At 42.9% G+C, this 26,567-nt stretch overlaps 1 protein-coding gene across 4 annotated transcripts in view; it reads right to left on the bottom strand.

Annotated features, from left to right (window-relative positions):
* Positions 1 to 26,567, bottom strand: part of KANSL1 (KAT8 regulatory NSL complex subunit 1) — a 101,310-nt gene that overhangs the window by 57,692 nt on the left and 17,051 nt on the right. For all 4 annotated transcript variants that reach the window (XM_075036284.1, XM_075036286.1, XM_075036283.1 and 1 more), the window contains exon 2: positions 22,670 to 24,056. In XM_075036284.1, coding sequence (XP_074892385.1) covers positions 22,670 to 23,973 — 1,304 coding nt within the window. In that variant the 5' untranslated portion in view covers positions 23,974 to 24,056. The remainder of the gene's footprint in view (positions 1 to 22,669; positions 24,057 to 26,567) is intronic.

Below are 26,567 nucleotides of genomic sequence, written 5' to 3'. Positions count from 1 at the left end.
TCAAGATACCGGACTGCTGCTCCTAGTGCCTGGCAGTCGGACTGCCTACAGCGCTCCAGAGCATCCTGCGAATGAGACGCCGGGCTGAGGCCGCTCATGCAGTTAATGCTTCGCCACTCTTGTTTTCCTATGCATTTTGTGCAGGGGAGTAAACAAACAATACTATCCCAGGGTACCGATAGAGATGGCAGAAAATATCAGGAGGGATGCACATGTCAGCTGGAACAAACAGGTTGCTTCTGACATGAAGGCAAGAGGGTAGGAGGGGACTGCAAGTTTCACAGGTAAAAAGAAGAATCAATAGTTTTGCTGCTTTATAGGAGGGGAGTTCTGTCCCGTCCCCCCGCCCCCCCCCCTTTTTTTTTTAATAAATAAAGTAGGAAAGGAATGTCTTTAACAAGAGGTGCAGCATGGCAATCACTTTGCCCCACCATAGAGGGCCCCTCTCCGTTTGCTCCATCCTTATCGGACACGGCAGGGCAGAGCCAAGCCTTAACTGCAACCACAGCCTTGCTGGGAAAATTCCCGCTGTGAACAGCAGAGCTCAGACCAACTCGCTGCAGAGAAGGGAGCACAAAAAAAAAAGTGTTTGCTGACTAATGATGACCAGCTGGAGAAGGAAGGCAGCAGTCTGGGATGAACTGGACTTCAAATTTCACTGCTAGAGGCCTCAGCCCTTGCCGAGAGGCTGGGAATGCAAGTGAGCAGCATTTGACCAGCCGTGCTGGGACCAGCAGCACAGGGAGCACGAGACAAGCCAGGTTAAGCGTGGGCAGGTCTGGCTGGAGCACCCGTATCCTCTGCAGACTGACAAGCTAAACACACCCTGCAACATGCCTGGCACCTACAGCTCTCCAAATAACATACGATACAATCAAATCCAGAACTAACCTTGGTCTAAGAACACAACGGTCAGAGCATGAACACAAGGAGTGACATGCTAAATGAGACAAGCAAATCCTGGAACACATTTCAAACACTAGTTGAGAGAAAATTCAGAATAGAAAAATGTGACCTTAAAGAGGAAACTTCTCATTGAATGCCATCAGCTACCTTAATTTAACTACCTGTTCCAACCAAGAGGGACATTAAACAATTACCTTCCCCATGCTTTACTTTTCTTATAGTCTTCTCAGATATTTTTAATATGTAGGGGATATATATATATATATAAAAAAAAGATATGCTAGCTCTGTTGGAGCTTATAATTATATCCAAAATAACCATAGTCCCTTAAGTTTCAACTTAAAATATAACACAGAAAATAGAAGCCCAATTTTTATGTGACAAGTATTTTGCTGATTACAGAACTTTTTTAACATACTCCCAGCTCTCAAATAAACTAATCACCAGACAATGCCCAGCAAGGCAGCTCAAACAGTTTCAGTCCTTGCCAGGGCCGTGCAAGCAGTGCGAAGGGTGCATCGCAGTCACTGAAACAGCAGCAGCGTCTCTGGAGCAGATGCTGAGCAGTTTTCTTGGACTAAGAGAGGTCAAAATCCACGGTTAGGATTTATCTGTGCCAGGAGGACAAGAGGCTGTTGCGTGCAATTGCCCAGTGGTTTTATGTATTAATCTGTTCAAAAGAAGGATTATATTTAACATTAGAAAACAGCAATATCTGCACATCCCCATGCCAATTTTCAGCCTCTGAAATTCCACTCTCAAGCCAGAGCCTCTCGACTGCTCAGAGGAGTACAGGAGCTCACACCCTTGAGCAACTCAGCATAGATTAAGCAAGGCAGAGTATGACTTGCATTATGTGACATACAGTACCTGCCTCTTGCACTCTTCCATCCTAAAGCAACATACAGACCTTATCCCTGCATGAAAAATGCAACAGGGCAAAAACACACACAGCCACTACTGAGCAGCTGGCAGGCTGCAACTTCTATTCCAATTTATCTCATCACAAGTGTTTCGCGTGTTTGAATCCCAAGTTCATGATTCAAGCCTTTACTACTGGCAGAAGGAGGCATCCTTAACCTAATGAGAATGAGAAGATGTCCAAGTATTTGGAATCGCAACAAAAATAAGCAGTTGCTGAGGCCGTAAACCACAGCTGCAAGAGTTACCAAGATATTAACACTAATTTTCCTGAAAAGGAGGAGAGGGTGTGCGTACTAGTGAAGAACATTAATAGCTTTTACACATTTTCACATACAAGATACATACATACACATTTCAATATACACATTTTCAATATGCAAGAGAGACTTAATGGTCTGAGCATCCAAGTGCTCATGATACCATTTAAGCATAATTCTCTACAAAACAGCTTCAATACGGACTCTTTGGTGTTTTAAGAGGGGAAGAGCTGTGAAGTAAAATCTTCCCCACACAATAAGAATGCAGATATCACGAAGTGTCTCTCCCATATGGATTCTCAATTGTCTAATAAGGAAATTAAGAAGTACCCATTAAAGCTTTTCTTTGCTTTTAGAGTAACTGGAACAGAAGCAGAGGACTGGCTCTACCCAACAGCTCCTAATACTGCTGGGGAAAGAAGGTGAACATATAGCTTTAGGATATTTGGCAAGACACAAGCAGGAAATAAGAGCAATTTATTTCAAGAATGATCACAAGCACTTTCAGCCATACGAAATCATCCTCCCAATGGCAGCATCCAAATCATGTGCTTAGTGCTTCCTGCAGAAGACAAATTCACGCTGTACGCATGAGCACGCTCTTCCACACAGAAAGGATACGCTACAAGTTTAAGGGGTGTTTTAAATTAGCCATATACACATGATTTAAGACTCGCTCAAGAGGTTTTCCTAAAAGAACACAAACCACGGAGTTCATGACATTCTTAGAAACGAGCATCAGCTATTTGAAGTTCGCCGTGCAGCACGACCACCAGAGGATCAGAGCAGCACCGGTACAGGCTCACTGCTGGTTTAAATCTTTCCTGCTCTGTTGTTCTTATGCAATAGGGCTCCAAAGGGTCCCAGCCCCAAGGTCGGGAAGGAAGCCAACGTCTGATCAAACAGCATATTAACCCCCCTCTCTCTTCCAAGGGCTTTTCTTTCCAACATAGGCTCAAAGAACTGTCTTTTGATAGATTCAGCCGTGCTGTTCTGCAGCACATGAGAAAGCTGTCGCTACTGCAAAGGAAGGACACTCAAAAAACAAGCTAAAACCTGACAAGAATTTCATAAATGTACCAAAGTTGTTTCAATGACCAAGCAGCCTGAGAATGTGGACAGCGAGAGCTCAAATCAGAGTACAAACAAAGGGAATCCCGTGTGCTGCACTATATGGGGGTTTGACACCAGAAGGGCGTACAGATCAAGCATTGTGAGCCTTTGATACCTTTCCCCAAGCTGCCTTTCCTTACCCTTCAGGAAGAGGAAAGTTAGACCCGAGTCGGATGCAGAGTCGAACCATGGCATAGAGTGAAAGGAGCTTAATCTGTGCTGGGAATTCTTAGGAGGTTTGGGTCTCACGGAGGAGTTTGTTAAACTAAATCCATTGCTGTTGAACTCCAGCAGTCCAACACACTACGTTCTTCCCAACTCCACAGTAAGCTTCTTTTCGAAAAATGGAGATGGAGAGGATACACATGCACAAACCCCCACGTGGAAACTCAACTGCTGTAAAGGGAGATGATGTTTTGTTACACCTTCCAAGAATTCTGTCTCCCAGGACCTGTAATAAAAAACTTCACAAAACCACTCAACTGCCACTGACACCCTCCTCCCACAAACTCCCACATGCAGAAACACCGTGGTCTTTCTCAGTTACCAGCTGCACCCAGATTCAGAGATTCCCAGGCAAAGGAATGGGTAAATCATCAACTTCAGCTGAACACCCTCCAGAAAATACCACCTAGGCAACAGTTTTCTTAACTCTGATTTTGACAGACAACATTTCTCTGCATCAAGATCTTTGCTTTGGTTTCCTAGGAATCAAACATATGTCCAGTCTTTAAGTGTCTTTTTGTCCAAACTTAGAGCACAGGTTATCTGGCTGAGATGGCATCAGAGACCAGTAAGACGACTGACCAGATGAATTTTTGGGTCTGTTATATGTCTCCTAGAAGGATGCAAAAGAACTAGTTTTCTCCCAAACATCAGAGCAGTAAGAGAAAAAGGATTAAAAAATGGACCAAATTTTAGTAGAACAAATTTTAGTAGAAGGTGTTACTAACTGGAACATAATTCAGTGACTGCAATAAAGAATTTCAGAGCTACAGTCTATGTGATCTTACTTTAAAAAGTATACAACTTCAAAGCAATGAGATATGTTCTGCCATGAAGGAGCACTGAACTTGGCTGGCTTCCCTTCTCTCGCCAAACAGCAACAAAGAAATACTGTGCTTCACCAGCAGACAGAAAATACTGGCACATATTTTCAGGGAGACACCTGTTAAGACCAGAAAAGCTCACACTGAGTACAGCAGAGATGGCCACAGTGGCCCAACAAACCTTGGAGTTTCATGAGGCCAAGGGAAGAGGACAACACTGCGATCGAGGCTCCAGATGCCACCATGCTTGCTTCTTTTTGATCCAAACAGTTGCCTGCTCTTTCTCAACTTGATGTAAATAGTTAGACACCATAGATACTCGATGTTCACCAGGAAGAGTTACAAGAGGATGTTTAGCCACGTTTTATAGATAAAGTCTACCCCCCAGAGGAGCACTTTCCCCTTATTTCTCTAAGGAAAAAACCAAAATGCTGCAAAGCCCACTTGGGCTTCAGTCAAGAATTATCTATACTTACTTTACTTCAAAAAGAAATCTCTGCAAGTAAACTACGCCAACTATTCCTGCTAACAGACTGCAAAAGCCTCATCCTTGAAGACCTCAGGCAATAGGTCTGCTTGTTACAGCTGCAACTTGAGACACAGAAGACATAAAGGCAATATATCCTCTTCTATTTAAAAGTGCAATACCATCCATATACCTTCACAGTCTCCAGTTTGGAGGAAAAAAGCAGGGGGAAGCAAGGCCTACGGGAACTAAAAAGCAGCAGTTACTGATTTTGAGAAAAGCTTTCCTCCTCAGAGTCACCACTCCAGACTGATACACGGGGATCCAGACTTTGACCTTCATAAGGTGGCAAAGAACTCATGATTTATCTTCTTTGATATACAACCAGAACTTATAAAAAAAAAAGCTGCAAGAGGTCTGTTCTATCTTATAAACTAAGTCCTAGACAAACTGTTAACTGCACTGAGTTTAGTTTATTAAGAACAAATTTATTTGCAACCCCTTAATTCCGTTTGAAGGCTTACTAAGCAAAGCTTACAGGCTGTTTTCTTCTTATTGACAAGTCCCATCTTTAAAAGCTACTTATATAACAGCTCTACGTTTTGCCATAGCAAGTTATAAAACTAAAATAAAATACCAGTAGTGCAGAAGCTAGACTGAATGCTCTATTACCCACTGCAGAAGCCTGTCCCCAAAAGCAAGCCAACAAACTGACATTTGGAGCTACAAGGTCCAATATTCAAATGCTGCAGGAATTGAAAGGACAAGTCCAACAGTGAGAGAATAAAAAAAGCTCTTCATTGATTCCACCTTCAGCTTTCTCACAAATTTGACCAGCAATCAAATAGCCCCTATCCCCACATACAATGAACACAAAGCTGTTTCACTGTAAGAGACATCCATGTTAAAAACTGTATGCAACTGTTAACAGGTTTTCCGGACAGCATGAAACACCATTCCATCAGCAACTTTACGCAGAGATTGCAAAGTCCCAGGAATCTTTCAGACAAAGGCAATCATCTTCAGGCCTGTGATGTTGCTAAAAGGCAACATCTTCAGGCAAAATGTTGTTAAAAAAAAAATTCATGCACAACCAGATGCTCCACTGGCTAAGCAAGTTTTGGGTAAACAAGTTTTGGGTAAACTTGGTTTTGAGGTTGGGTTTTATTTTTCTTCAGGGGTGTGAGAGATTAACAGGTCTACCTTCAACCTCTAATGGCAAGATTAGAGGTGGCTCCGCTGAGATGCCAAGGCAGAATGAGCTGCAGCAGGGGCAAGCGTTTTATACTGCGCTAGTTCTAGTTCTGACAGCAGTGCTTAGACAAGTGATGGTGAAGCAGCAATTAAGAGAAACCTCAATGCATTTCCGAAAACTGCAAGTTACAAATAAGGAAAACCCAAAACGTCAAAGACTATTGAACTCTCTAGCAGGCTACTGAACAAACCAAGAATTTAGCCATGTTTAAGTATTTTGCCTACTGTTACCCACGTGAAGTTACAGCAAGTTTTAGAAGAGATGTTAAACTTCATGTTTCAAAATTTAAAACAACCTCTAACCAACATGAGTGAAACCTGTCACAAAGAGCAGATCCTCCTACTTAGTTTTTATACTTTCTTTTAGAGCACACAAAAGTGGCTACAGAAACAGAGTTATGTGGTCCAGCCTAACTCCCTCTGTGCAATAAGATTATCGACATGTAGAGAAAGAGCAGGACTGAGTTTTGGATTTGAAGAAATAAAGCAGGTGGCATTTTTAGTGACTTGGCTGTACTATGAGCAATGTGTCACACACATCAAGATTTCACATTCAAATTCTCAAAACACTCTTGCTTTTTTACCTACTAACCTATACCTCACTTCCTGCTCTTCCTAAAACCTGCTGTAATAAAATTATATTAATTATATCAAAAAACAGACTTCAGATTTCCTCCTCACAGCCAATGAACTGAACCATATCTGTTAACTAAGGAAATCAGAGCAAAGGCCTCAACAGCAAACTGCTGGGATATAACTAAACATAGAGACTTCTTTTAAAAAAGTTTCTTGTATGCCACGTATGCATTGTGTACATATACACACACTCCAAAATGCTTAGACATCTTTCAAGGCTTTCACAACTCACTGTAAATTCACACAAGTCATTCACAATTCCCTATAGCTTAAAAAACACAAACAACTAAAAAAGGATTGTACATGAACATGTGAAAGAGAAAATAAGACCATTTTTACTTTAGAACAGTCGGATTCAGCTACTGTTTGGTAAATGTACTAGCAATTGCATTTATTTCCATGACTCAGGGTTTCAGCAGCCTGTTTCTGATCCCAATGCTACCTGAATTATCCTTCAGCATGTCTCAGCTTTTTGTTAGCCTGTTTACACTTCTTAATGAGTTGAAGACCTGTGGCCACAAAGTTTCTAATGATTAACACAATCCTGCAAAAGAACAGAATACTTTTGATTGTTTATAAAAAAAGCTACACAGAATGCAGTATTAATTTAATCTCATTTAGATACAGAAAGAATCATCATTTCATTCTGCAAGTGCAAGATGCTTTCTACTATTTTGAGGCGGCAAGCAAGAAATCAAAATAATGAGTTCACAGCCACATTTCTGGTTTTCACATAGACTGAAATTCCATGGACTGAAAGAATAAACTGCCATCTTGAGCAGTTAAACAGCATTTCTGACCCACAAAAGTATATTCTCCTTTGGTGTCACTAAACATTGCACTGATTTCAAACAACTCAGCTGCTCTTACACAAAAAAAAAAAAAAACACCTTTCTTGCTGGCAAGGTGAATTACTGGAAGGCTCTTTCCTCATCAAGGACAATGCGGGTTTGTATCAAGCAGACGTGGCAGGTTTGCCACTGCTACACGGCTCCTCCCCGTTGTTAATACAAACAGGGGAGTCCCTAAATCACAACACTGGGAGAAAGGGGCTGGATGGGGAGAAGAGGCAACCACAGACAAGCTGGAAAAGATGACCCTAATGCCGCACCACTCAGGGAGAGGACAGACAACAGCCATGGGGAAATGTCCCCTTGTCACCGCAGGCATGCTTTTCAGCTCTTCTCCCTCCCTAAACAAACACAGCCCTGTGAACTGTACCTCTGCAAACTAATAACTCCATCAAGTTTTTACAGCCTCATGAACCCAACACCAGCAGCTCTGTAAGATTCATTTCCCTGCCGGAGCTTCGGGCAATGCAGTCCCTCACGGGCAGGTGCCTGTTATCACTACATGACTGACGATCCCTGTTGCCAGACTCAGCAGATACCCGGCCCTGTGGTCTACAGAGCAGGAGGAAAGGGAGATGCTCTTCTGTAAGATCTACAGAAGATTAGAAAATACAGGGTACAAGGTGGAAAGAGATGCCACAGGAACAAGAACTGGTGAGAAAACACCAAGAACTGAATTATTTTAGGCTAAAAGAGATGGTTATATCTTAATTGTACCAGTAAGACAAAAGGTCATTATCCCAGAGCCAAATCAAAACGCTCTATTTGTACCACCCCCATCCCTCTGAAAGTGGTTCCTGTCACACACGCTGTTGGCTGCTCCACCAAAAATTTATTTTTCTTGGATAGATTTTCCCCAGCCCTTTCAATTAGGTTCAGCCAAGACGCACTCTCTACTTCAGGACTTTTGAAAAGGACTAGATAATGTTTACTTCATGCCAAGACACCAGGCATGCGACAGGAAAAAAAGTCTCTGTAGAGAAAAGCAAGCCAGTTTCCACCTTCCGAGCAAACTCCCCTGCAGCTCAAGCACCACATTTTTGGAAAGATCTCATGCTCAGACTAATTTTATTTGCATCCTGTGTGAAGCCTGCAACAAATATCCAGCAATTTAATAAAGAGGTGGAAAGGGAGAAAAGAGAGATGAATACTGGTCTGTTTCTTTAATTTGGATCCTTTGCAATCAACAGTATGTTATTTAATATTGGGCTCTGATTTGCAAGAATAGATTCTTCTAGAAGATAGGATATTTTTAGAAGATGTTTTGATTGGCAGCATTGAAACATCTCATACAAGAGGCAGAGCTTCCATCATTACCCCAACCCTCCTCAGTTTCTCAAAAAATCATGAGATCAACCTCATCAGGAGATTTTTTTTTTTTACCAAAGATGTCTTTACTTCAGGAGGGTTTTCTTATTCTTTTGAGGGAGAGGGAGGGGGAGTGAATGGAGCATCACTTGCCTTACAGTCACTACTTTCCAAAAGCAAAGCATGTCACATTCACATGTCTAAGAAGCCAGGACAAGAGCCAAAAATATTGAACTGTGGCAACTTTCAGTCAAGCAATCCATAAGCAAAGGCAGCAAATGAGAATAGTTTGTAGTACTACGTCATCTTCCAGACCTTAGTGCTTGATAAAATTTAAAAAGGTTCACGCAAAGCAAAGAATAGAATACAGATTCTCAATCTATTGAGATTTCTAAAATCTGCTGCAAACAATGTTGTCAGGCTGACAGCAGATTCAACAACCCAAGGTCTGATGCATGATCACGCTATGAACAGGATCATTCACCATCACAGCGAATTATACTGGGCTGAACCTGAGATTTTGCAGCTTTAGGATAACACTCTTCTGACTCATGTCAACGTTATTTGCACATGTCAGAAGAAAGCGTAAAACACATGGTACATTTTCAAATGCATTCAAAAACTTTGAAGCCAAACGTTTCACAACAAAAGCCAACACAAAAGTAATTGTATCAGAAACAAAGAGCCATCACTGCAAGTCGATTACTACATAGCCTCAAAGGGTCCAAAGGGCCAAGCCGGCTGAACAGCCAAACTATTACGCATTTTCACTTCCCCAGACCTAGAGGATTCCCAGCTTTGGAAGAGATACGACAAATTTTTTTCATTAGCATAGCTGGAACAAGCTGTGGTAAGAACCAGAACCATAATGCAGCCATTGTACTTCAGTACTGTCATCTTGCTCAAAGGGCAAGGAAATTCACGACTAGTACTGGAGAGGATGGGATGTTTTCACCTAAAAAAAACCCAGACAGACCTTGGTACAAAGGGAAAATGACCCTCTGAAATTACCATACAGTCTCTTGCAATAAATGCCAGGACTTTAAAAGTGACACTAGCCAGCAGTAAGCTAACAGGCAATTACAATGATTAAAAAAGGGGTGTATCTAAGTGAAATTTTTGCATGTTTTTTTACATTCTCCACAACATTTCTGTGAAGCAAGAGTCGACGCTTTTCTGTTCAGCTCTCTGCCCTAGTGTGTGTCAAAAACTGATCAGAGGTACCATGGAGATGATTAATCCTTGAGGAAATCGGGCAGCTGCTGTTCTTCGTGGCAGGGAGGAGGAGGAGGAGGAGGAGGGGTGCTACCTACTTGCTCTGCTGCATTGGAAGAGACAACAGCATAAGCCACAGTTAAGTAGATAATCACAAATTCTCAGAACCTCCTTTATCTCACCAAGCGTCAGCTAAACAAATAAAGCAAGATGCTTTTGGACAAGTTACTCTCAGAAATGAAGTCAAACACAGGAGAGCTCCATTACTTCAATTAATACTCCCATTTCTACCAGGTCAGCAGTCCTCAAGGGCAGCAAGGACAGGCACACACACATCCCAGTATTTCTCATCTGAACAAAATCCCCAATCACTGGGCAATAAGCATCCAACTCACTTTAAAACTCCAGTCAATCTCTATAGGACCGGGGAGGGGGAGCAGGAAGGGAGAAAAGGCTTCATCGGGTATGTATTCTTGGAAATTTCGTTTTCAGTCTCTCAAAACTGGAAGGAAGATTACAGAGTTTTCTCCCAGGCCTAGTAAATTTAAGTGAAAACAAATATTTTTCCAGTAAGACTACTACAGCAAGACTCAGAACAGGAAGATTACTTTATGTACTAGTTTGACTAGTTGAGAAATTCAAACACCTACATCATAGAGAAAAAAAACAACAAACCAAATTCCTACTAGAAAGCTCCAAAAGGAGGGGAGGAAAAAGTTTCAATTATATAAGGCAAACATTTAAAGTAGCCAAGTGCTCTGGATGCAGATGGTTGTTAACAAGCAGACAAGAACTAGATAAAAGCGATTTTGAGGAATGCCACAACATCAGAACAAAACAATAAAGAGAGGATTCCTATGGCAGATTCACCGAGTAACACTCAGCTACAGCAACAGACTCTCATTAGTGGGGACTACTTAGTTACTGCTATGAGAGACTGCAGAGGTTACCTCCCCAACGCTGAATTCTGGCAGTCGTTGCTTGCTCCAAGCATCACAACTAAAAGCTTCTGGGAATTTACAACCAAAGCCTTCAAAGACAAGACAACAATGAAGAAAACAATGCGCAAGATTTTCTACGCATCTTATCCTCTCTAGGAGCTGCATCGCTGAGCACCACAAAGTTTTCAGATACCATCTTTTTAAGTTGTGGGAAGGATAGAAAAAGGAAGGAACTAAAAGGAAAGTAGAGTGCAAGACAACTAGAGCTCCTGTGCACCCCAACCACCGACCCAAATAGTGGGCAAACCTTGGTCCAGAAGAAGCTCTGCTGCAGAAATTACCAAAGGACACAAAGTTGTGGAGATGGCAAACATGCAACTACTACCCATGGGGGAGAGGGAAAGAACAAAGAGGAAAGAAATTCATATACACACGGGGAAAAATTCATATGCACATAGAGAATTCAAGTAAACACAGTTGATATTTTTCACTAGGTCTTCATACAGCCACCTAAAGCCTTAATCAAGCCACTTTTCCTTTAATTTATCATAGAAGAGTGCCTTGTCCTAGCATGCAAATTGACTTGCTCAAGCACATGAAAACATAGGTAAAATAAGCAAGTCAATTTGCAGAGCAGCTAATCTGATTAGGGCTTACCTGTACCCAGCCTGAAGAGGCATTTCGTTTCAGGAGTTTAACATAACCAAAGCAAGCCTGGTAACAGCAAGCAGAGGGGGGAAAAAGGCAGATCTCTGCCATGACAACTAGGATGGGTTACAAAAGCTTTCTCATTACAGAGGATACTATTTTGAAAATAAACACTACTTCAACAGCCAGCACAGAGGAGAACTAGCTGCAAAAATAACTAGAACTCCTTATATTGAAAAGACCTGGGCATTAATACAAGAGGAGAGCTAATGCAGGAGTGAGAGGAGGAGCACTAGGGCACATTTGACAAGTCAAAGATTCACACAAAAGAGTGAACAAGAACAGAACTGCTGTAACTGGAGACAGATGTAATTTCAGCCTGTTAGTAAGAATTCAAAGAACGGCTCATGTTCATAAAAAAGCAGCTAAAAAAACCAAACACAAAACCCCAACAAAGTTACGCACTTCATAAGCCAGTTAAAGATCTAACACACAAGACAATGTCAGTCAAAGCCTTCAGGTGAGATTTTTCTACAAGTATCACTTATTAAAAATAGGGTTAAATAACTAAGAGTTAAGTTGTTTTGGGCTTCTTGCCCATTTCCAGAGGCAGGGAGAGGGGGATGGTAGGGGGGAGTGAGCAAGGGCTGAATATGGAAAGCTGTCTTTAGGCACAATATGATTCATCACACTGAAGTGGCTGGCTACTACTCAAACAGATTTATTTTATTTAAAACGGTAAGGCTTTGACCAACACATGAACAACGAACCTTGGTGAAGTCATTAGATGACACTCTGGTGTACATATTATGATGAAAAATACCTGAAAATTAATCTGTATCAATTTAATCTGCCTTGACATAGGAAAAGTGGTTAATGCCTTGACAGATTTCCTAATGTGGTTGTTTCTTTGAATTATTTTCTGCCTTAGTATAAACAGCATCTTCCCTTTGACTTTCAGAAATTTCTGCAAATGGCAGGAGAGCTACCTACAACACAGAAGGAGCAGAGAGAGAATAATTTTCTTGTTTTAGTCTGAGACAGTAAAAAGCCAATACCACAAAATGTTGCATACATGGAGCAAGAGCCCTGCAAGTGTTCTGCATTCAAAATGCAGATCCACAGAAGGCTAATTGTCTCATTTTTTTGAAATAGCCAGCACTGGAATAGCAGAAGTCACATGGAGAAGGGCTCCAATTCACACAAAAATAGGCAGATTTAGCTGCTGCAACTTTTATTCATGCAACTGTCCGAGCCTAGGAACGGTAATGGCTGCTAAACAGAAATATTCTCCCCTTGGCCACTGAGATGTGAGTCTCCAGCAGAGAAAAAAAGCCACTAGGAACAGGGAGAGGCATTACCTCTTCACATCAAACCACCCAGATCAGGAATTGGGACCACAGGAGGTAAATTTTGTCAGAAGCTGCCAAAGCCATGCCAAGCCAAGATCACCGAGCACCAAAGCACCTCCAAAGCCGCCTGTCTCTTTTCTCAGCTCTTACCTCTAGATCAGACCCCTGCCCTGCTCTATGTACAAACACAGAGGGGTAATCTGTTTTCCTCCGTGCTGACACCCACAGCACCCAGAGGAGGACAGGGCAATGGGCAGAGAGACTGCAGGTGAACAACAAGCGTCGTGCCCCAGCTGCCGAGCTGTTGTGCCATACCCTCTTAAGAGGGTGCAGAAATACACAGGGCATGCACAGGCCACCAGCAGCTGCTGCACCCACCTCTGAATACATTAACCTCCTTCTCAAGCACTTTTAAGGCCAGTCACTGTGGGTGACAGCAGCACACAGTGCTTTTTTTACCACCTAGAATACAGAAGCAAGTTGAAAAAAAAGCAACGCATCTTTACTCGACATAGTGTAGGGAGAACTGACGCTCACAGGCACATACAGCTCCTATAAGTGAAACCGCTCATCCCACCAGATCGCTCAGTGCCTGCAAGCCCATGGAGGAGAAGGAGCAGCAGCATTTACAACATCCAGGGGCCCAGGAACAAATCAGGACCAAGTGCTGCTACATTAAAAGGAGGTGCCCTCTCCAAAGTTAAATGGGCAGAAGAAACGTGTGAACTCCTACTCAGCTTCTGATGCAGACAGAAGACAAGGGCAGGGCAGAACCAGCTGTCACTACGCCCAAGCTTTGCAATTTTGACAGAGGAAGATCAGAAAGTGGCCGTGCAGAGGCCAGCAAGGAACCGTCTGTAACCTCCAGCTAGCAACTGCATCCAGAGTGCACTAACCATTGCAGGGACTGGCTCATAGCAGTCTTCAGTCACAAGCTAAGACATAATACCTAACTTAATAATAGAAAGATTAAATATCTAACTTAATAACAGAAAACCACAGATAAAGATACATAGAAGCAAGACGTTCATGTACTGATGTTTAAGCTAATCTGGAAAGTAGGAATTTCTTTCCAGGTTCCTAGAAGTGATTTAATTGCAAAGTCATCTAAACTGCATTGCCTTTTACTGCCCTCCACCACCTCTGTTCACCTAGTTAGGTGGAAATACAGGGCTAGGTGCACAGCTGCTGACCCAGAACTCAAACTTACACCCACTAAAGTATGTGCACACAAACATCCCTCTCTAAACCTTTTTTCTCCCAGAAACCATTTTTTTGTGATTTCTGCCTATTGCATCTACATAAAACCCCTTTGCTTCTTACTCAAGAGTGGATTGGATTTGATAATGCAATGTAACGTCACCAGCCCTGAAACAGCAAAAGCTCAATACCAGTCATTAAGTAGGAGCCGCCAGGGAATTCACTAAATGCAGATTGCCTGTAAAGCCGTATGAGCTACTCTGCTACAAACGCTTCTAAATGGAGACAGCCAATCTTTAACCCAACTAAGCTTACAGATACCCTCATGAACACAAAAAGGGCAGCAGCTCCAAACATTTAACCAAATATCATAGGAGATGAGCTCCAACTGCACATGGGCTGGGATGAAAAGCACTTCCAAGATAAAATATTTTTTACCTGGACCTGGAGAATGAGTGACAGCAAAATATTTCCAAAGCTTTACCTTTAAGTATCAGAAGGACTTTGTGGCAAACATTCCCAAGATGACTGAAATTCTCTTATTTTCTGTTTGCTGGCCAAGACAAGTTCAATCTACAGGCAGCTGCTCACTCTGGACAATGTGTCAAATCACTTGCATCTACAGAGCATCAATTTTTCTGCTCCCAACAGAAAATACAATTAGACTTCCCTCCAATTCACATTGCCTTCCATTAATATTTTAAAGTCCTCCCTTATACAAATAAAATCCCTGCAACATTTCTTACAACATCGTTATGTGTTACTATGGAAACTGCTAAAATGTCACAAATACAAAAGCCTAAAGCTCTGCTGCATAAGGAGTACCCCGATCCTCCTTATTTCCCTCTTTTGGTAATTTGATGACCAAATGTTTTGAGCCTAATGAAAAAAAAAAAGTCACCATTATAGTGGGGGGTGTTTTCTTGGGTTTTGGTTTTTTGGTTTGGGTTTTTTTTTGGTGGGGTTTTGGGGTGGGTTTTTTTCATTTCTTTAAGTTACTGAATATTTTATTGAGCAAGCAGCCGAATGAAGTCACATTTCACAAATCCACCCTGTTGGGAGGCACTTTTAAAGAAGTGAAACAACACTCAAAACTATCTGACAAACTCAGCACTGTACAGTGCTGCAAGGAGACATATGAAACTGCAGCGAGATCTGTGTCAAACACTACCCCTTTCTCCCACTCCCCTTGACTGTTCCACTACATAAGTGAGACACAACTCAAATTATATATTTTACACAGTAAGGATGCACGTATTTAAGAGATAAAGGGAGCTGTAACTCTTTAAAATGGGCTGAATATCTTTGAGAATTAAACACTTCTGGAAAGAGCATGCTTATGCTCATTCATAAGACAGCACAAATTAATCTGCTTCAGAAGCAGAAGCATCACATGCGCCAGCCAAACTCCTCTGCCACCACTATCACAGGGAACATCTCGTTTTGCAGTTAAGACATCATGGTTGCACATGAGCACCAGGGAGAAAACAGCCATCTGCCAAGTTGTTCACCTTCACTAACCTGACAGCTTACAACTAACAGAAGAGCTTTAAATACATCACCGTGATGACCTCCCTGCTTGGGCACAATAACCAGCCACGGACAACTGCTGGAACAAGTGTGTTTTGGCACAAAGTTGAAGGCTGGTTTTGGGGAGGGGCAGGCAATAGGAGAGCCACCTTCAACATGACCAATTTGCAGCAAAATTTTTGAGACACCCCATCCTCATAACAAAACCAGTGAATTTAAGGTCTCAACAGCACAAGTCTCTGACTGTCCCCTTTTAAATATTCTCTTTCATCAAGGTATCATCCCCCTCACTGCTGATGTGATGCAGTTTAATGAAAAAGCACATTCTACACCAAAAGCCCAAGCACCATTAACAAATCCTTAACTCGGAGCGCCCGTGCCAGGTACCCTTCCCATAAATAGCTTGTTCAGTGCTGAGGTCAAGGCTGGAGCAGGCATTCCAGAAAGTAACCTTATCACAGAGAAGATCCTGGGGGTGGGGTGTGGGGGGACTGGGGGTAGAGCTGGATGTTACTTAAGCAAACCATAACCATTCCATTACATCAAGGACGAGCACATCGCCAAGTCTTTCAAATGCTAAGAGCCACAACCAGAGGATGTTAGAGACAACTCCAATTGCAGTGGAGCATCGAACCATCCCCAGTTCCCATCTGGATCCAAAGACATGAAGGGCAACTGCAACAGACTCAACTGCAATTCAAGTTTCTCCTTCCACTTCCCAGTGGATTGAATTGAATTACTAGTCAATACACAGGCCTTCACCTATTTGTATTTTTAAGTCCTTCCTTTCATTCAGAAATCCAGCAAGTAAAACCTAAGTCAATTTAAGTTCTCTTCTCCCTAAAGCATTTTATCTGAGGATGGCCCAGCAAAGCCATCCAGCTCTCCAAGCCTTTGAAACAAGACACTTGCAAAACGCACCATATCCAGGGTGTGCCCAAAACACGCTCCGTGGAAAAATCTGCTGGGGTAGTGCCAGTTTAGCAAGGAAAACATTTTCCCCCAGCTGGAAGTCTAGCGCAGCGCTGCTGCGGAGCTAGTGCAACCAGAAGGTATCTGCTGGAGGAGAGAACAAAGGAGGGGGAGGAAAAAAAAGCCCATGTTACTGCATAATGAAAAGCAAAATCTTTCACGAAGAAAAACACATCTGTGAAGTACACCTTTACAATCTCTTTAAGGAAGTCCATTTTTGCCATTGCTTCAGTTTTCATCTTACCCGTACAGTAATTCTTTATCTTGTGTCAGTATTAACAAGAACAAAAATGCAGCTCTAAACTGTAGCTGCTTACAGATGCTGGTGTAACAGAATACAAAAGTCTTTTCCCCATCCCCCACACCGGTATATTAGACTTCAATATTAGAGATCGGCTCTAAGTGGGGCCCCTTTCCCTTGCTCAAACACTAACTTCAATTTCACATGAGATTGTAGGAAAGCAGACAAGTTACCACACTAGGTTTTTAATGCCAGTTCACGTTCACAAACTTCACAAACATTTTTTTCTGCTGCTTCAGATGCTGTGACAGGCTTTTTCCAATGAAAAGTAAAGTAAATATTTATGCAACCCTATCCAAAGTGTCACCCACAAGTCCTAAAAAATCTGAACTAGAGCCTGTTATTACTCGCTGCCCCACTGGGTAAGGGCTATAGAGACAAAGCATAGTTTATTGGTAGTGCCAGACACCAAATCACTTCCAGTCCTCTGCAATATCTTCCATACACCAGCCCAGCGCAGCCCCACAACCCAAGAAACAGGCAGAGAAGATCTGACATTGAACAGAATAACCCAAACTCCCCTGCAAGAGCATGAAAAGCATCTGCAAGAAAGATGCAGAAAGATGCTTTGCCTGCATCCAACACCCCACACAGCAAATTCAAACACTTTCCTGCACCACAGCACCTGACTTCACTGCTACTCTTTGCACACACGATCCAACACCGAGTGCTGGCTACCTTCTGCTCCCCCTGAAACAACTGTGACTTCAGCCTAGAAAGATAAATTTAAACCAATGCATCAAACTCCCTCTAGGATGAAAGCCAACAACACTGCCTTAACCAAGTTCTGTGGATGGCAACATGAGTACCTATACCAAAACCACCTAACCTTCCTTCCATACTCCAGTAAGGTCTGCATGAGGATCAAGGCTCAAATAATCATCAGCACTGACTTATCAGACATCCATTGTATCTGTAAAAGGTGTACTATGACCAACATTTCGTGGAGAAACAACTGACTCATTTTTCTTAAGATCTTTCTCAAGCAGTGTTCTGATTTGCCCTCTTTTCTTAAAAGCAAGAGGGACTTGCAGAGTGTCCTACTTACTCTGGATACCTGATTAAGCATTTCTGAACAATGAACTGCTCTCTGCTATTCTGCTTTCAAATGCAAAGCAAGAACATGTTCAGGATTTGCTCTTTTTCTCTCCTCCCAACTGAAAGATGCTTGAGGGACATCTCTCTTGACCAACATATTGCTGCTGAGCAGCACGTGGATTACAAGCAATTCAGGTACGACAGATGCAAGTTTTCATAAATAGCTGAGAAATAGAAGGTTAAGCATTGTGCTGTTGTCAGTACCTACAAGCACAGCTAGAAGTCAAGAACAAGAAAAACACCACAAAAAGCCAAGCAGGTAACTGAAAAAGTCATAAAGAGTAGAGACAAACTTTTAGGATTGCTCTACATAAATCAGAGTTAGTGAAACGTGTTTGTGACCAGTAGGAAAAGCTTCCTTAGTCCTCACAGCATGAGATTTGCCATCTGAATTACAGCTCCATGAAGTCACAAATTTGAGAAATGCTATTTAATAGCTCTTTGAGATACAGGCTTCCTTATCATGCTCTCACTTGAAAAATACAATCAAGGGAGAAAAAACAGAATTTCTAAATCCTATTTCTCAGTCAACTGATGCACCAACTGCAACTACCCCTCGAACAACCACTGACGCAAGTGCCACACGCATCCCTCTCCAACACAGGACTTTGAAATTAGTGCTGACAAAAGCACTCCTTAGTGAGAAATCTTCATTACTACTCCAAGTCCAGCAATTCTGAAATCCAGACAGCACAATGTGACACAGCACAGGGAGGAGTCAACACATGGGCTTCCAAGGCTGTGAAATGATTCATTGCAACAATGAAGAGCAGAAGGTGCTTGGATTTCCCACCAGTAAATGGGCATAATTGAAGTGTGCTTAGGCATCATGGCCACAGGCATTGTAACAACCACAACTGAACACACTGCAGGTACTGTCTGACCCTCGTAAAAGGTGGTGCGAGAAGTTAGTCACCAGGAACTTCAGTTCACTCTCAGCAGCTTGATGTAACTGCCATCCAAACAGTGACTTCCCAGATAAGAAACCTGAACTAAAATGTAAATTCCAATTAAATATTTGTTTTCACTACCTTTTCAGAAAATTTCTCCATGGTACACAGACTGAAGTTGGGGATTACAGAGACTAAATCACTTACCACTCACCAGCTAATGACTACATTGCTGCTTGACATAGGTAACTAATCAGCCAAAAATAATTGACAAATCCTGATGAAACTAGTCTACAGTCAAATGCAAGACAACCAAAGAAACCAACCAGTCTGAGAAAAGCAACTACTATAAAGATGCACAAGCCGCATGAAATATTTCCTCCTGCTACGTACAGGGCCACAGAAACACCAGGACTTTGATTACTTGCTAAACCATCACTGGCCACATAAACCAGAGCCCAGCCAGCAGTCCTCCAGCGCTGCGAGGAATTTGCATGCCCTGCTCGAGCAACCTTTCACAAACAGCAGTTCCTGATCCTACCACGCTGACAACAGCATTTGGGCCCTTTCAAAGTAGCGCAGGTTTCGCAGTCGCAGACAGCTGCTGCCTACGGTCACACCCAGCCAAAGAAATTCAGTACGATTCTCCACAGGGGAGGTTCCAACCTGCCTTCGTCACCAGCGAGCAGAGGCAAAGCTTCTCTTCATCCTAACTCTGCCACCGCGCACGCTTTTGAAGCAACACGTAAGAGGATCTTAGCTGTGAAGCAGCTTATTAATCCGAGAGCAAATGAAATGCAACATGGTGGTCCTTGATCCACATAAACCTAAGAACGCACCATGAACCAACCCCGTCTGCACGCGCTTTCTTTCCCCATCGGCTGCATGGGAATCAAGAGCGCCTTGTTAAACCAAGCCCATAGCTGGCAGGGCTTTGCAACAAAGGTGTAACGAATACCTCCCTGCTTTGTTTATGCATTACATGATGGCCTGGTTATGCACCTGAATGACAGCACCTTCCTGGGCAGCAGGTCTGTAAGTGCTTTAGAAGGATCTACCAAGCTCTGATAGATCTCTAATGCTACTGGAAAGAAGCAGTTCCTAAGGGAGATGCTGCTCCAGCCAAGATCAGGTGGGCCAGAACAGTACAAATGCTTCGAAGTCTGTCCTTGACCAGATACTCATTCTGGAATGCCATCATGCCAGAAAAACTCAAAGGTCAGCTCTTATCTAAGCATGATGTAAACACATTCTTCATTTGCATGCTTCTACTTGAATCTCAGAGGCAGTCAATGACATGGCCACTTACTGCAAGCAAGCTACAAGACACACCGTTAGTAGCATAACTCTCACTGAAGATCTAGAAGCAAGCAAGCCGTTTCTTGGGGGAAGTCAGGGGCATCCACAGGAGCAATACATAGCCAAGGGATGCCAACTGAGGGATGAGACAGAAGTTTTTACACGCATTAAGATATTCCATCTCGCTACCAAATTAAGATAATCAGGGTGAAAGTCTTCCTTCTAATAAGTAAATTCAGCAAGCTGCAAAATCCAGCCATACTTGAGCAACCCTGCAAAAAACCTTCGCTGTTCTGTGCTCAAACAAACATAAAACAATGGTTCTGTACAATAAGCTGGCCCAAGGCAGCTTCCCAGTGGAAAAGTCAGCTCTTCCCCTTCCTGTCTCTTAGCACTACTTTGAAAAGAATGGTATTTAGATGTACTCAGATATTTGTACTAGCTCTTAAGGTTGACTTCGGGAGTTTTGTTAACAAGCACAAATGTGCATTCAGCCTCAACTTCAGTAATGCCAGAGCTCATGAGACCCAATGTCAAAGCACTCATGCCAACAGGACAGTCAATGCTGGGAAGACTAATTACTAAATACCCACAGGCATAAACTTTAAACGAGGTTTGGTGGGCCTGGCCTAGATGCCAGTATGCATACACACCAGCTTCTGAACCTACAGCCAATAGAAGGATCATTCTTTTTATTAGCTTTAAAAATCTTTGGCTTTTTAAGAGTGCTCAGGAGGTTGGGGAATGTAAAGGCATGACTAACACAAAGGGCAGAAAAGTCAGCAAAGAATTTCACGCATCATGTCTCTGAATACCGCACTTCCTCTTGGGATTAAGACGAGTGGCAAAGAAATTTCACTTTGCTAGACAACACGTGAATCTATGAAACCCACAATATGGGAAATTTAATATTATTTTGGACAGAATCTTAATCAAATGTCTCCTCTAATAACTATTACAATACTTATAAATGCAATTTTACTACTAATCCCAACAGTAAGTTTGTGGACTTTATAAAACAGGAATAAAGTTATTAAACTCTCTTTTCCAACAGCACAAAAACGCCTTTATGTCCAGCCAGCAGGGATCACATGCTGGGCTACTAGTTTTGCACTGGGAGAAAGCCGAACTCATGCCATGTTTAAGACTTCACATACAGAAATTCATCCTATGCTAACATCCCAAAAACACAATGTGACATTTAGCTGGAATTTAATATTCAAGAGCTGTAACATCTGTTTACCAGCACTCATCCATATGAGTGTGTTCTTGGAGGATGCTGAAGTTACCAAGTACACACACTGTTCATGTCCACCTACCTAGTTCAGTAAAATCTCAGTCAACACAGCACTCAACCAGTCATTAACATTACTTTGGACAACAGGTATCAAAATACGTTCCATTATTTCTCCACAGATCCTAACAAACCCAAAATAGCGCAGGTATGCAAAAGTCCTGGCGACTATTTCCAGCCTTGATCAGAAAGCCGTCTGCATTCTAGACAGGACCCCTGTGACTGCTACAGGGAGCTTTTTGTCAACCACAGCTATACTTCACAGACTGAGGTTTAAGTTCAATAGGTCCATCAAGGTGAAAGAGATCATCCACTGATGCAAGCAAGATTTTACACAGACTAGACACAGAATATGGCCTTTTAAGAGATTTGTGCAAAATACTGTGATATGCACTCCTAGGGAAAAGTCTTGTTTTTAGAAGAAAAATCCCCCTTCTTCCTTGACCTGTCTCAAGACCTTTTGCCTTGACAAGCATCTTCCTCCTCCACACACAAACTGACACCTAATACTTATGCAAACAGCATCCAGTTAACAACATAATTATGAGGCTGTTGTCATCATTTAATGCAACTCACAGACAAGAATAAAATTCCCAACAATAAGTTCCAAGATTCAAGAGAAGAACACATTCACTTCACACTTCCACTGGCACTTGGACCAAATCCTTTCAGAGGTTTTTTTTCCAGGCAGTTGGTTTAACAAAAAAAGTAATTCCCCAGTCACAAACATGCTGTCAGCTACAAAGATTCAGGCTGGCCTTACTTTATATAACTGGTTTACAACAAAGATTCCCATTGTAAAAAGATAAACATTTCATTTCAGGGACAGGTCCAACACATCATGGAGAGAACTGTTTATAGTATTTCAGGTTCGTATCTGCAGCATGCTTGTACCACTCCAGCCAGCCAGTATTTCCAGGACTTGCAGCTCCACAAGAACACCAACAACTACCATATGCATGAAGAATTTTATCTTCAGTGTTGCATGTGCTGCCTGAACTAGGCAGTGTGCTGCAAATCACTCCACACTAGTTTTAACCCTTACTTCTTTGATCTAAGCCCATCAAAAAATAAGTGTTCCTACAAAAAAAACCAGATTTTCCATCTGGCACTTCACCTTGCTCTCCCCCCACCAGAGGTAAGCAAAGCATGACTTGCTACTTACAGCGGTACATGGGGTTGTTCTGGGTCTGCTTTGGTCAGTTCCTCTTCTTCAACGTCAGACTCTCCTCCCGAGCTGCTGTCAGTGACATCCGAGTCAAACGCTTGTTCACTGGATCTCAAGTTGGCCATACCACTGGCCGTGAATCTCTCCAGTTCTTCTGATATCGAATCGCTCTTCAAGAAGCTGCTTAGGCCTTCTGAAGTAACTGTCTCACTCGCAGCTTTCCTCAAGGCTGCTTCCGCTTTTCTGGTCAACATCAGCTGGCTCCGATGCCTCAGGGGGTCCAAAGTTGGAAGCTTGCTCAGAGTTTTCTCCAAGAAGCCACCCAACTGCTGCTGGATGTGTCTCTCCACCTGCTTTGCCTGCACCACCTGCAAGCGTTTCTGCAGCCTGCGGGCACGGTTCTCAATGTCTGCCTGCCGTCGCAGCAATGCCCTCGTCCTCATCTCGGAGTCGAGAGCACTGTGGTGACCCACCAACAGAGAAGGTTTCTGCTCCTCCAACTTACTGCTCCCAAAGTCAGAGTGACTAGCAACACCAGGCAACCTAGTCTCTCCACTGCCACCCTCGAGCACCCGCTGTTGCTCCATGGAATTAAGGGAAGATCTGTTTGCAGTGCTATTATTGCTAAATGGAGTTGTGTGCTCTGCATCAAGGCTTCTGTGTGGAAGAGTGCAATTGGTCAACCCGGTCTTCAAGTCCCCCAATTCAGAACCTCCTGCATTATAGTCAACACCTTGGAGGGCAGCAGAAGGAGGAGGACACTTCCCACCATTCAGAGAACTAGAGTTTTCATGGTCTGAATTGGTACTTTTGGCCAATTTCTTGGCCAAGCCATTTACAGGCGCTTGTGGGAGAGGTGGCTGGCTATTAGTACTCATTGTTTTTAGATTCTCCAAAGTGAATTCCAACACTGGTTGCCTCCCCAACAGATCACTTGTTTTCAAGAAGGACTGAGATAAGAGAGTGTGAGATTTAAGGACTGTCTGCTTGTTGAAGACTCCTTGCAGCTTCAGAGGCTCTTTTGAAGAAACAGATGTTACATCCGAGCAGAGATAAGAGGCTACTAGTGGCTGCAGCTTGCCCAGCTCTTCCTTCGTAGGGTTGTTTCGGAAATCTAAACTGGGATCCTCCGGAGCAATGGCTTTCCTTTTGGTGCCGTTGGCAGCCAGGAGGATGTTGTTGGCGTTGCCGTTGCTCTCGGCACTGCCAGGCGACAAGGTGGAGGACGGGGGAGCCAGCTTGAATCGGATGTGGTGAGCTTCAGCTGCTGCGTCAGTGAGAGCGGGCGCCATCGCAGCCATTCAGCACAGAGAGACGGGAAGTCCAGCCTCTCCCGGTGCCGAGGCCAGCTCCACTGCCTCCCACTGCCTCTCCCGAGGGCAGCCTACAAAAGGTAAGGGAAAAGAGAAAGTTAGGCATTGCACTTGTAGAAAATAAAACAAACAAGAGGGACAACAGCAGCGAGACATAACGACTTAATGCCCTTGATAAAGTCACGCAAGCTCCACGTTCAGCACAGCATCCTCCCTCTGCGACCACCAGCCCTGGGCTCCGCAGAGCCATCCGGGCACCAGGCAACTAAAAAGAGAAGTAGCAACACGCAAGCTGGTCCTCAGGATCTCCCAGACCTAGTGCCTGCCTGTAACTACTATTCTAATCTTTCAGTCCATCCACCGAGCACAGCCTTCATGAAAGGTCCGGCCGTGGTTACACCTATTCCTCAATGCCAGCAGATCACCAACTTCACCTTTAAAATCCTTCAGCTACATCTATAAAACAGTTTTCACTGCTTCTACTGCCAGCTCAGGTGTATTAAAAATGACAAATTAGAACTATAACATGTAACAGAGACAGGGCTTGAGGGGAACAAATCTCCATATGCTTAAACTCCCAGTGGTTAAAGAAACCCCACCACCCCACACCCACTGGCAACCCCACCACTTCCCTGAAAGCCTTGGATTTGAAGAAAGTCGTTTCCCTGGTGTATATGAAACCTACTTTCCCAGAAGTACATTTCCGAATAAGCCAGGTGATTTCCAATGTTAGCTATTCCCATTTCTCTTTCAAGAACATGGATAAAGATTAACCCACACACACACCATGACAGAGCAGTTCTACACCAACTGTAATAGCAAGCCATGGTTTAACTAAACTAGATCAAACAAGTTAAGAGACATAAGCAAAGACCTTTCATTCATGTATGTACACTGCAACCATTTCCCACCTGCCCACCTTCAAGCTTCTGGTCATTTACCTACCTTCTTCAGCACTAAAAGTATCAGTGTTTTTTAATGCCTTTTTTTAAACTGCTTTCACATAACCCACTGTGCTAACAGTGCAACAGTTACTTTATTTTCCTTTTGCTGAAAAATTTATCCAGCACCTTCATAAGCTATTTCAATGTCAATTTAATAACAAAAAGTTGCCCTGAACTCTTGCCCGATATGCCAATCCTCTAATTTCACATAAATTTGCAGAAGCTTGTTGTAGCTGTTCATTAATGCACCCCAGTGACCAAATTAATATACCACTTTATAGGAAAAGCGAGGACTATCTATAAAGCTTGAATATGTTGAATGAGCAAAATTTAACAGCCAGTTTTGTTTCCAGCCTCATTCAGCTGCACCACAGTTGCTCCCCAGTGTCAGACCAGGTGCTTCCCCATAACAGGGACCACAGACAGACATTAGGGCTGAAAACCACTAAATACTAAAATCTGATTTTTTGTGAAAAGTCAGAGATGAGTTAGAGAAACCAACCCTCCGCCCCCCCCCCCCAGGGAGGGAAGGCCCACAGGACAAGCGCAAAGTAATTTGCTCTGTTTGGTTTCCAGTGAGCATGTACATTGGCCAACTGGCAGGCTCATCACCAGGTCTCCAGTTCAGGCCACCCACAGTCTTGCTAACTAACTCTCTCACCAAATCCAGTTAGGTGACACAGAGGAAGAAGACAGGGAAGAAAGGATATGCTCACAGAGGAATTGATTAAAAAAAAAAAAAATTGAAGCTATTCTAACAGAAGTACAGGGACACCAGAGATGGGTTCAGACTTCAGATGTCCCCTGTTGACAGAACTTAGCATGTTTTGTAATCAACTATACCTTGTCCTTACTGAAAAAAGGATATTGCATGCCTAAAAATCTACTGCACACTCATTGAAAATGGCTTTAGGCACCACTTGGGTCCCTAAATAAAGACTGAATATTACTATTCAAGGGTAAAAGAAAAAAAAAATTTTAAAAAAGGAACTTGCAGGGAACTTTCCACTTGTAGCTAAGATGCTCTTGGAGAGGAGGGAGAAAAACTGTCAGAATAAAGGACTTCCCCCACTCCAGCCTCCTACCAAGACCTTCACTACAGAGACATGTACACTTGGAATGACTGTTCCTAGTGGGTGCTCTAAGTTCTGCAGAAACACGCAGGTCTGTCTTCCAAAGGAAGACTCTGGATCTGTGCTCTTCACCACAATTACCACCACAGCATTGCAAGGTATTGAGGGCAGCTTAGGAAATACCCATACTGCAAAAAAGCAGGAAAACCTGCACTTGGTGCTGACTGCAATGATTCTTCATGAATATATTTGCACTACACTGCAGCCATTTAGGATTTTACCTAGGCTGAAGAGTATTTTAGAGCAAATTTGTAGGTCATCAACTTCAGTTAAATTAACAGAAGTAGAAAAAGGAAGCAAAACTTTCATACTGCCTTTTCCTCCAGGTTAGCAAACTCACTTTAAAAAGAAAATCCTCCTCCTAAGCTACTGCAGCCCTCCTTGGCTTCACTTTTAGTTGGGTGGACAGCATTTAAAATACTTTGGAAGCCTGGAAAGCCTCCCTTAAGAATAAAGCTTTGTTCTAGCAGCTTAAAGATGACCTCCAAAAGTTATTTGGTGTATT

Source organism: Buteo buteo, chromosome 9 (assembly GCF_964188355.1).
Source record: "Buteo buteo chromosome 9, bButBut1.hap1.1, whole genome shotgun sequence".
Lineage (NCBI taxonomy): Eukaryota > Metazoa > Chordata > Aves > Accipitriformes > Accipitridae > Buteo > Buteo buteo.
This window is presented reverse-complemented; position numbering and strand designations above follow the sequence as displayed.